Source organism: Calidris pugnax, unplaced genomic scaffold (assembly GCF_001431845.1).
Source record: "Calidris pugnax isolate Ruff unplaced genomic scaffold, ASM143184v1 scaffold56, whole genome shotgun sequence".
NCBI lineage: Eukaryota > Metazoa > Chordata > Aves > Charadriiformes > Scolopacidae > Calidris > Calidris pugnax.
In genome coordinates, this window is record NW_015090839.1 from 4,014,234 (window position 1) to 4,026,807 (window position 12,574).

The 12,574-nt window shown below is 39.7% G+C and overlaps 1 protein-coding gene across 1 annotated transcript in view; it reads left to right on the forward strand.

The window, feature by feature from the left end:
- Positions 1-1,671: 1,671 nt before the first annotated feature.
- The window catches only part of SPTLC2 (serine palmitoyltransferase, long chain base subunit 2), a 64,775-nt gene continuing 53,872 nt past the window's right edge, over positions 1,672-12,574 (forward strand). The window contains exons 1-2 of the mRNA XM_014941947.1: positions 1,672-1,862; positions 12,385-12,539. Of these exons, the coding sequence (XP_014797433.1) occupies positions 1,737-1,862; positions 12,385-12,539 (281 nt within the window). The 5' untranslated portion in view covers positions 1,672-1,736. The remainder of the gene's footprint in view (positions 1,863-12,384; positions 12,540-12,574) is intronic.

Here is a 12,574-nt window from a genome sequence, read left to right on the forward strand (position 1 = left end):
GAGTCTGGTGAGGCCAGCAAGTATGTGTGCTTTTACTGATTCATCAGCTGTTACAGAAATTAACAGAACTCTGGCTTCCTTTCCCATATGATAGTATGAATGCCATAGGTAACTGGTTTGATTCTGTCTGCTGGCCCCCACCCCTCATTAATTATTTGCTGTTGTCCTTTTTTCATGTATTTAAAATCAGCCTCTTTTCTAGGTGTTGGTATTTCTTTGCTTACAATATTTTAAAAATAAATCTTTCCTTATATGTGGCTATAAACTTTAAAATTTATATAAAAAACTATAAAATTTAAATACAGTCCAGAGAAATGTGAGCAACATCCTAGATACCTGCTTGTCCTAGCCCTCTTTTCACTGTGGTGGTGTTATTGATACAAGCATTTATTGAGATGTACTGTCTTGGTTTCCTTCTTGTCTTCTAGCTGCTCCTGTGCACATCTGGCAACATCCTTCATAATATGTTTGCATACCAGAGAGTTACAGAATTGTATGCCAGTCTTAATCTATTAGATTGCCTAATAGGTTATAATTTTCCTAAAGACAGAATAAATCTAGTCTGCAAGAAGTAAGACTCGCCACCTTTATGCTACAGATAGGGGGTTTATATCTTGGGAGAGTATTCTTTCACATGTAGCTATTCCATTGTTGGGTACCTATTCTGTAATTTTTAGGAATACAGATAGCAATTTGCATCTAATGGCTGCGTTTCTGTGTTTTGAGATCTGATCTTTAACTTAGTTCTTTTAACAAGTAGTCTAGTTAAGACCATGATGTTTCCACACACAATGTTGAGTGAGCTCCTGCCTTGTAGCTGTGAAGTTTTTCTGTCATAGTCACAAATATTATGCATTTACGAGAATGTAATCATTCTTGAAATGGACCCGCGCTATATAACATGCATTATACAACCAGTCAAGCTCTTATCTTCAGGAGACGGTATGTAAGTAGCAAGAGGACTTTTGGTGTGGATTTTATGCAGAAAGCCTTGCTTTGTTCTGTGTGCTGACATATATGCAATGTTGAGACTGTGTATACAATGACTTTTTTGTCTGTAGTGTCATGTCCACCTCATGGATGAGTACAGTGTTTACATCAGCATCCTTAGGCTAATGGCTGTGGAGACACATAAATTATGCTTGTTTTGTTGCAGTAATATAGGCTTCCAGAGTTCAGTCTGTTCTGATATTTTCCTGCCACTTTTTCAGTTCTTACAATCCTGAGAATACATTGTTCAGTGTAATAAAATGATTAATTTCTATTTGGTTTTTCCATGTAGTGAGCCTGGGAAGCCTCACTGTGCTGTTATTTGTGCCTGCCTTGTTCTTGGTGAAGAGCGAAGGCAGTTTTTTCATTTTGGTTGGCCTGGATGTAAGCAATGCTCTCTGTGTAGCTTCACAAGACAAAGAACTTTAATGAGATCTTTAAACTACACTAAATTGGTAACTGTGACTTTGGTTATATCGACAACTTAGCAGCCTCGTATATGGAGACTTGCCAGTGTTTGTCGGTAACGGCTGAACCTAGCTGGAGGTACTTTGAGCTGGGCATTGGGGATGCAGAGTTTATAGCTGATCAGAGGGCCAGGGGCTACTCTGAAATGCCTATCTGTCATTTCTTGAATGAATGTCTCACAACTGCCTCTCTTAAATTTTTTATTATAGATAAATCATATTGTGCCCAATGGAGGATTATACAAAAGGCCTTTCAATGAAGATTTTGAAGAAACACCGATGCTGGTTGCTGTGCTGACCTACGTTGGATACGGTGTTCTCACTCTCTTTGGATATCTGCGAGATTTCATGCGGCAGTGGAAGATTGAGAAGTGTCAAAATGCAACAGAAAGAGAAGAACAAAAGGTAACCACTGGCAAATAATGGTCAGTAGGAAATGAAGCGGCTGAGGCTATGGCTTGAGCATTTCTTTGGGGATTGATGATGTTCAAAGTATTCAGCTGTTAATCTTGTCTTCTGAATGCCCCAAATATTATGCTAGTACTGCTGTGTTGTTAAACAAGATAATAGTTTTTAGTTTGGTTTTTTTTTCTTTTTTGGTGGAGCAGTTCCCAGATCTGGTTCAACGGTTATATCAACATGCTCAGAGGTGCCCCAGCCACAGAAACAAGGGTTTGAGGGAGAGAGGCTGCATGCACCAGCATCAGCAGCTAAAGAAGCGCGTATCAAAGGATCTGGTTTGAGTTTAACAACAGTGGGAGGTTTTCTGATGCTGCTCTGGTGGCTTTGTTTTGGTTTGGAAGCTATTAATTCTCTTTAGCCTAAGCAGTTACAAATAAAAGCTTATGGATGAGAACCAGAGCGTAAGCTGGATGACTTTAAATTCATCTGGAGTCCAGAACACCAGCAGGTTAGCTGGTGAGTAATCTAAGGTACTGACTGCTGACTCGCTCATAGCAATTAAAAAGAATTAATTCGTAATAAGACCTATTCACAAGAGCCTCTGTTACCAGGTGAAAAGTCTTGCCTGCTTCAGCAATTGGTCTCCTAGTTTTGAATAGTTCTAGAATATTTTTAGAGGCCTTTATTCCCCCCAGGAATTAATTACTGTTAAGAGAGCTACTGTTTAACCTTGCAGTTCGCAAGCTACTTCCTGCTAACATTTAATGTGAGCCCTTTTAGCACAGTGTGAACACCAGTCAGCTTTGCTGGAAAGGTGGAGTAAATTGGCTTATTCTTGCTGATGAGGGTTCTGTTTTTCTCAACCGCTTTGGGGAGCCAATCTGGTTTATAAAATGTTAAGGGAGTTTGTTTTCCCGTTGCTGTTTTCAGGCTAGCAGAAAATAGGAGGGGCGGTAAGGACATCGCAGTAATGCAAACAAATAATCAAGGCTGAGAGAGGGGAAGGAAAAACAAGGAAGGTTTCTTTGGAGTCTCTTTTTGGAGGGAGCACTGGAGTGAAGTGCATGTCATTTCACAGTAGATTAGCTAAGATGCAGTAAACTAACCAATACCTAAAATTACTTCACAGTATCTTCTTTGTGTGAGCATTGTGAGGTAGAATTAAGCTGATTCATAGTGAGGCACTTAATTCCAAAACAGAAACATTCTCATAGGAGTTTAATGAGGAAAAGGTATTTCATACAGTACGGTAGTTTGTTCACACTATTTCCAAAACTGACTTCTGGAATCTGGGAATAAAAATCTTGGATTCCTTTTAACGGTTACAGTATCCCACTAAGGATTGCTGACTAAATTTCAACTTGAAATTTGATGTGTTCATTTATGTCATTTGAGCTACTCTGGTTAATGTCACCTGAGAACGTGACACCCCTGTATTTTAGAAGTTGATACAGGAGAGAATAGTCGAACTAGTTGCAAAAAGTTACAAATAGTTGCAGAAATCTACCAGGTCATAAGAATTAAGGTTTAATTATTGGTCTGTACTCATGGTACTTGAGGATTATAAAGAGGTAACTGAAGTGTTGGTGCAGTTACTCTATACTGTAGTTGTTAAATTTCTATTGCACAGGTTTAAGAAAAGCTTGTTGTGTTACCAGTATGTAAGGTGCAAAACTGCTTACGGGAATCCTTTTCTGTGGGAGAAGCCATGACTCTTACATGAGAGTGTACAAAAGGAGGAACTCTGGCAGTAGGTCTAATTTGGGAATACATTACTGATACTAGTCTTTCTGTGAAGATTGTCAGAGAGGACATGGAAGCACAGAGTTTGTTATGAACTGATTATGCTATTTCTAAAAGAAATTTAGCTTTTATTTTTTTTTATAAATTAACACTGCATCTTACCCTGAAAGACATTTGCTTAACCTTATACCTGCTGGACAAATGGCTTGAAACCCTTTGAGTTAGTGTGTTGGTTGTGGCTTGCAGGGAAGAGATGCATGTGTTCTGGTTTTGCTCTGTACATAGGATGTCTGTGGATGGAGCTAGTAAGAATTGCCAGTGAATATTGCGTAAGAATGAAAAATAGGAAATCCTGTTTAAAAACATTTTGGCGTTGAAGAAATCTCAGCCTAGTGTACTTCCCCAAATCACGTTTCTAGTGCTTAGGTTCGAGTAGCTGTTTCTGATAATCAGGCAAATAGAAAAGGGGTCACGTGAAGTCTAGAACATACAGTACTTATCCTCATACTCTGCTGCTTTGAGCTTTGTTTGCCTGCAAATGAATTGATGAGAGCACATTGCAGTGTATCTAGTGTGGGAGCCAGGCTTTATTTTCGTGCGGGGAGGGGGGGGATACACTCAATGATTTGTTTTGAAACTGTTTCTCAGAGATTTTCAAATATTTAAATCTCTCAGCCTGCTGGCTGACAGCCCAATCATGTTTTGGTAAGGGAATGCAGATATTGGTGCGCAGCAAAGGCTTGAAACTCATGATTATTTTTTTCTATTAATACATGCAAATCACAGGAGCCCTGGGGTTGCTCTGGCGGACTTTTGACCTCTGTGTGGAAAGTAACATTTTTATTATTTAAATTCTATAGAGGCGGCTAGATGATTATGATTTTCTTAAGTATCAAACATTTTTTGAAATAGTTAATAATTGCTTAGGTGAAAAGCTCAAAGCAAAGGCAGTGGGGGTAGCTGAACAGCGTGTGATGACCTCCTTTGTGAGCAAAACAAAATTACGTACTGTGAGGAAGTATTTCGTGAAGGGCTGAATGAGCTTATCCTGAAAGTCACGGAATTGAAGTATGTGAATTTTCTGTGGTGTGTTTCTGAAGGTGATCACAGCTAAAAGCATAATGTAAACTTATGTCCAAAGCATAGTATTAAAAACAAACACAAAAAAAGCCACCTTCATTTTTTGTGTATTTTGGAGGGCAGTTTATTTCAGTAGAGAAAATCCTTGCTTAAATCGTCGTTTAGTATTGTAATCTTAGTTTGTGCATCAGAACTAGAAACCAGAAGTGACCAAATTAATTTAAAGAGCAGGCTTTCCAGCAGGTCTATATTTGGACTGACTCTGAGGGTGGGTAAATTCCTTGCAATTTATGAAAGCCTTGCATTGAAATTAATGATTCCAGGAAAACCTAATATTCACTCATAGTTGGAACACAAAAGGGTCAAAAGGGGCAGGCTTTGCTAGTACTGATTTCCAGGAAATAGTCTGATGGGTTTTGGCTTTGTTTAAAATATATCCAACTGGGCTTTTCCTGGAAACCAGTGTTGTGTAGCACATCCTCTCTGAAGTGTTATCAGTCTGTTTTAGGCATGGGTAGGCAGCAAGATTAACAATTCTCCATTACCCTGGAATCAATTTAGGCAATTTAATGTAATGTCTGGTCATACAATGTATGTATCTGCAGAAGGCCTGTAGGATTTTATAGGCAGGGTGAAAACACTGCTTCTACCTTTTTTTTGATCTGATTTGCCTGTTGATACCTTGTATGTTTTGTGTATGGGAGCAACTGTGCAAATGGATACGGTAACTAACACAGAATGTTAGGGGCTGGAAGGGACCTTCAGAGGTCATCTAGTCCACCCCTGCCAAAGCACGTTCACCTAGAAGGGGCTGGACAGGAACACATCCAGTCGGGTTTTGAATATCTCCAGAGAAGGAGACTCCCTCTCTGGGCAGCCTGTTCCAGTGCTTTGTTACCCTTGAAGTAAAGAAGTTTTTCCTCATGTTGAGATGAAATTTCCTGTGTCCCAACTTGTGTCCGTTGCCCCTTGTCCTGTCACCAGGCACCACTGAAAAGAACCTGGCCCCATCCTCTTGACACCTGCCCTTTAGATATTTATAAGCACTGATAAGATCCCCTCCAAGTCTTCTCCAGGCTAAACAGCCCCAGGTCTCTCAGCTTTTCCTCCCAAGAGAGGTGCTTCATTGCCGTGATCATCTTTGTAGCCCTCTGCTGGACTCTCTCCACTAACCTCTTTATGCTCACTACCTTGCCCAGTTAGAACATGTTTCAATCACCTGGGGTTTTCAAACACTTTTTCACAGGAATCCAGCTGTAGGAGTATCTCAGGGGCAGTAAACTGAAGTGTTTTGCTCAATGTTGTCTTAGCATCTGTATAGCTCATCAGCTTGATGGTGTAAGGCTACCCCCAGTTATTGCTCCACTTTTTCTTGACTCACATGGCATTGAGATGGAACTAGTCTTTCTGCTTCCTTCTAGAAGCCTGAAATTTGTTGCAATTGTCTGCTTGGTTTCCAGAGTCAGTTTTGTGTTATCAGGGAATGCATTATGTGAATTGCAGATAAGCCCGGCTGGTGCTTATGGCACCATTTGTTAGCTTAGGTGCAATGCTGTGAAAACCTGGCTCTAAAAGCAGCGTAATCACCGCCTTTGCATGTCACTGTGCCCCAAGCTAATGGTTGCAAAGCTGTCATTATGACCTTCACTTGTTGTAGTATTAATTTACAGGATGATGAAACCTTGGGTTCCCAAATCACCTAAGGTGCTGCACCCGAAGGGAGAATTTTATTCTTCCCTTGTTTCAGTCTTTCTTGAAATTGCTCTGCCTTTCAGGCTTCTGGGAGACCACTATTACTTAGGTTTCTTCATCAGGCACCACCTCACTAGTAGGGGTTGTGTTCTAGGCTTAAATCAACAGAAATTAAGCTATTCAGGATTTCTTAGCTCCATGTTCATAAGAATTCAAATAAAAGAATATGCTGCTTTTGCTCTCTCCTTTGTATAACCTTCACAGTTGTTTGACTGTTCTTACTCTGAAGATTGCTCAAAGAATCAGTTCACTCCTAGAATATTTTTCCTCCAAATGAAGCTGTTCCATCTCGGACTGATATTCTTAAGGTCTGTTATGGCTAAAAAGAGTGTCGGATCTGAAACAGGATGAGAACTGGTGGAAAAATAACAGTAAGCTCTGAAGGCCATTTAAAGGTGACAATGATTGCTTCCAGCAGCAGGACACTTGTAGCACAGCACTATGCCTGCATATGCCAAAAATTTGAAATAGTTTGGATTGATAGATTATTTCTTTTTTTCACTCCCCCCCTCCCTCTTCAAATGTTTTTTCTTGGTTCAAAGACTCAAAACGTTTAATTTCCATGAGAAATTCAAGTGGTCTTTTTGGTGTACAAATGTTACACTGTAGAAAGATCGGGGAGGGATGGGGACGTGGACACAACACCACCAAACAAACAAAAAAACCAATCCCCAAACCAACCAGGCAGACCATCTAGTCTTGTACACCAGCTCCAAAAGAGCACTCTCAAACTCCAAAAAAGCATTATATCCCTACCATTTCTCTTTTTTGTGTTCTCAGATGCATGGGTCATGAGAACCTCTTTGTGGGGTTAGGATTACTGAGGAAATTGACAATCCAGTTCTGATTTATGCCAAGGTAATGCCTCCTGCCTGTCCTATTTCAAGGAACTTTCTCATAAGAGTTAGATGAGGGTGGTATATTGAGGGGGATATGGACAACACAGGGCCTGGCATTAAACTGATGCCTCTTAGAGCTCCTTGCTATAATCTTACAGCTTGGTACACCCAAAATCTAAGACTAGCGTCCTGTATTAGGCCTTAGTTCCCTTACCCATAGTTGTTTATTCCTTGAATTCTTGTTGACACCTTTTTTCCTTATCATAAATCATTAGGTTCAGAGAACTTCTCTACTTCACAGTTAAGTCGCTTTAAACTTTGTTATATTGTTGACTTGTAAAATCATACTTGTGTTATAACTCTTGATGGTGTCAGCCTGCTGAGGTGGTTGTCTTTATCTCACCAGTGGAGCTTGTTACTCTTCCTGCTTTGTCAGCTTGGGTTTCAAAATAAAATATGCTTTATCTGATGAGTTATCCAAGGTGAGATTGGACTGTATCAGCCCAGGCATACCTGCTTGAGTCGGTATAATGACTCATTTCCAGCCTCCGCTCCTAGCCAAGAACCTTGGCTTAAGTCTCAATTGTTTCCTGGCTCACACAGTGTGCTTGGATAACTACTGCAGAGCTGAATTCTCGTACAAAGACGGTTAAGAGGAGTTGAAAATGCTTAAAAGGATCTCAGTAGATCATAATTAGGCATAACAAGTACATGCCCCTCAAGTATTGATCTTCCAGTGTGCCAGTTTCTTTTTGATCTTTGCACTTCTTCACCCCTTTGCAAATGATGTAGCAAAGGGATTCAGATACTTGTAGATAATTATTTTGAATTTGTTTCACAAATTGGGATCTTCTCAGGATATTGCTGCAAATACTCTCATGCCCATCGCCACTTTGTAGCTGTGTAACTTTTCATAGATGGAGGAAGCTCTTGAATGCATTTGTCAATACCCAGATGTTTTTCTCTGTTGTAAAAGTGACCAGTTTGTCAGCCTTGAAACCCACTTTCTGCCAGGAACAGCATGAGACACTGAGATAGAAAAAGGATGGAGCTGTATAGCTACTTCAGAAAACTAATGATTTTATAGAGGATTATGGCTTTGTAGTAGCTGACCTACTACCCCTGTTAACCTCTTTTGACAAAGGACCTTCAGAGAAGACTTGGTACATGTGAAATAATGCAACACTGTACTTAAGTGGAGAACACTTTAAAGTATAAGAAATAATTGCCCTTCCATGTGTCTTAGCTCATAGAAATCTTGTTTCTGCTGTCTTTGCTGAGAAAGGACATACTTGTGATTCTCTGGAGGAGTGATCACTGGCTAAATTTGGTTTGTTTTTTTCCTAGTTCAAATGATGAAAATTAATGTCTTTGCCTTTTCATCATGTCACTATGCACAGGCAAATCAGAAGGGGGCTTAGGTGCAACTATGTCCGCATAGAAATTGGCACGTTTTGGACTGTGCGGCTTCTGGTAGGAGGATGCAAAGGGGTGGATCTAGATGGTTCCTTTACTCCAAACTGAAAGGACAAAATTGTTAAATCATTAAAATAGGAAGGTAAAAAAAAAAGTACTCTTCCTGCAGTTGAGCATTGTAAATAAAAGCTTTTCAGTGTCCATTTGTTTGAGTTGTCATTAAAAAGCTGGCATAAATGCTCCCAGTTTTGATTCAGTGGTACGAATGTCAGGCACTGTAATATTTGGTCATTCTGTCTTGCTTATCCTGTCACCAAAAATAAAATGCTCCTCACCATGTTTGTATTTCTCTTGTGAAAAACAGGAAGAAATGCTGTGCTGGAGAAAGATCGGGGAGGGATGGGGACGTGGACACAACACCACCAAACAAACAAAAAAACCAATCCCCAAACCAACCAGGCAGACCATCTAGTCTTGTACACCAGCTCCAAAAGAGCACTCTCAAACTCCAAAAAGGCATTATATCCCTACCATTTCTCTTTTTTGTGTTCTCAGATGCATGGGTCATGAGAACCTCTTTGTGGGGTTAGGATTACTGAGGAAATTGACAATCCAGTTCTGATTTATGCCAAGGTAATGCCTCCTGCCTGTCCTATTTCAAGGAACTTTCTCATAAGAGTTAGATGAGGGTGGTATATTGAGGGGGATATGGACAACACAGGGCCTGGCATTAAACTGATGCCTCTTAGAGCTCCTTGCTATAATCTTACAGCTTGGTACACCCAAAATCTAAGACTAGCGTCCTGTATTAGGCCTTAGTTCCCTTACCCATAGTTGTTTATTCCTTGAATTCTTGTTGACACCTTTTTTCCTTATCATAAATCATTAGGTTCAGAGAACTTCTCTACTTCACAGTTAAGTCGCTTTAAACTTTGTTATATTGTTGACTTGTAAAATCATACTTGTGTTATAACTCTTGATGGTGTCAGCCTGCTGAGGTGGTTGTCTTTATCTCACCAGTGGAGCTTGTTACTCTTCCTGCTTTGTCAGCTTGGGTTTCAAAATAAAATATGCTTTATCTGATGAGTTATCCAAGGTGAGATTGGACTGTATCAGCCCAGGCATACCTGCTTGAGTCGGTATAATGACTCATTTCCAGCCTCCGCTCCTAGCCAAGAACCTTGGCTTAAGTCTCAATTGTTTCCTGGCTCACACAGTGTGCTTGGATAACTACTGCAGAGCTGAATTCTCGTACAAAGACGGTTAAGAGGAGTTGAAAATGCTTAAAAGGATCTCAGTAGATCATAATTAGGCATAACAAGTACATGCCCCTCAAGTATTGATCTTCCAGTGTGCCAGTTTCTTTTTGATCTTTGCACTTCTTCACCCCTTTGCAAATGATGTAGCAAAGGGATTCAGATACTTGTAGATAATTATTTTGAATTTGTTTCACAAATTGGGATCTTCTCAGGATATTGCTGCAAATACTCTCATGCCCATCGCCACTTTGTAGCTGTGTAACTTTTCATAGATGGAGGAAGCTCTTGAATGCATTTGTCAATACCCAGATGTTTTTCTCTGTTGTAAAAGTGACCAGTTTGTCAGCCTTGAAACCCACTTTCTGCCAGGAACAGCATGAGACACTGAGATAGAAAAAGGATGGAGCTGTATAGCTACTTCAGAAAACTAATGATTTTATAGAGGATTATGGCTTTGTAGTAGCTGACCTACTACCCCTGTTAACCTCTTTTGACAAAGGACCTTCAGAGAAGACTTGGTACATGTGAAATAATGCAACACTGTACTTAAGTGGAGAACACTTTAAAGTATAAGAAATAATTGCCCTTCCATGTGTCTTAGCTCATAGAAATCTTGTTTCTGCTGTCTTTGCTGAGAAAGGACATACTTGTGATTCTCTGGAGGAGTGATCACTGGCTAAATTTGGTTTGTTTTTTTCCTAGTTCAAATGATGAAAATTAATGTCTTTGCCTTTTCATCATGTCACTATGCACAGGCAAATCAGAAGGGGGCTTAGGTGCAACTATGTCCGCATAGAAATTGGCACGTTTTGGACTGTGCGGCTTCTGGTAGGAGGATGCAAAGGGGTGGATCTAGATGGTTCCTTTACTCCAAACTGAAAGGACAAAATTGTTAAATCATTAAAATAGGAAGGTAAAAAAAAAAGTACTCTTCCTGCAGTTGAGCATTGTAAATAAAAGCTTTTCAGTGTCCATTTGTTTGAGTTGTCATTAAAAAGCTGGCATAAATGCTCCCAGTTTTGATTCAGTGGTACGAATGTCAGGCACTGTAATATTTGGTCATTCTGTCTTGCTTATCCTGTCACCAAAAATAAAATGCTCCTCACCATGTTTGTATTTCTCTTGTGAAAAACAGGAAGAAATGCTGTGCTGGCTCTTACCTTTGTCATAAATCCTACTTTTTCCCTTTGTAGATTATTAAAAAGGCACTTTTTTTTTTTCCTCAACAGTAGCAAATGAATTATGCATTCTTGTCACTACTGAATGTCAAACTTCCTTTTAATTGCATAGTAATAAGAAAATCTCAAGACTTTGGAGTCTTTTAAGTAGGCAGAAAAAAAAAAAAATGTTCTTGAGTGCTCAGACGTCCTTGCTGTCACAGTTAGTTTGGCGTTCTCATGTGTTATCCGTTCAAGACAGTCACTTACTTTTCCTGAAAAACGTTGGAAGGGAAGCTAGAATTCAGGAAATGCTCATGCAAAGAAATCCTGTGGAACTTAAGAGCTGATAAGCTGTGAAGGAGAGAGGTGTAATGTAGCTTCCTAGCTTGGATTCAGAACAAAAAATTGTGGGAAGTTCTAACGGTAACCTCTATAATAATGCTAGTGCTACTAAATTAAATACATTTCTTATGTACGGTATAAAATATGGCAGAATACCTCAGTTGTTGCATTCTTTGTGTATTCGGTGGAGGAGTGCATACTGTTTGGTGCCAAAAAAACAATTGCATGTTCCTTTGCTCTGCTTAACTCTGATGGTTGAATACAAATCTCTTGCGAAGATTAGATGCCCATGCATTTCACGAAGGAGGTTATTATATGTTTTGAGAGATGTTCTCCTCAACTACCCAGCAGGAGCTGGAAAGAGAGCCAAGGTATTTCAAGTCCCATTTGAGTTCAAACAAGACCTCATTGTGTCATTAGAGCTCCCAATTCAGTTTGTGTTGCTTTCAGCACTCCCTCTCATACACATTCTTTGAGGCTTTCTAACTCGAAGCATGACCTAATGCTATGATTGTGGTGTTTGGTTTTTTTCTAGTTGTGGTTGATGGCTTTTAGGTTAAGCTACCTAAATTATATACAAATAAGCACCTACTGTTGAGGAAATCTTGGGGGCATGGTAGATTTGCAGGTTGAAAAAGTTTGGAAATCACATCTTGCAGATTGATTTTGCACTAGAAGATGAATTTCCTCAGTTTTGCTGCTGTCACACCTTCAAATAATTTTGCACTGGCACGTATTTCAAGGATTGAAACCTCTTTGGGCTGAATTGGTTTCAGTGCTTGTAATGAACAACTCTTAATTTTTTCTTGAATTTTCTTTATTTTTTTTCATTTATAAATTGCACCCACATGACAGAAACAACTAATTCCTCATACTCCTAGCTTGCTGTAATACATATTTTCCATTTACTTTGAGTGCTTATGATGTGTTTCAGGATTTTGTCCCATTGTACCAGGACTTTGAAAATTTCTACAACAGAAACCTCTACATGCGCATTCGGGACAGCTGGAACCGTCCCATCTGCAGTGTGCCAGGGGCCAAAGTGGACATGATGGAGAGAGTTTCCCATGACTATAACTGGACCTTCACGTGAGTCAAAATTGAAGAAAAGGCTTCGAACAACT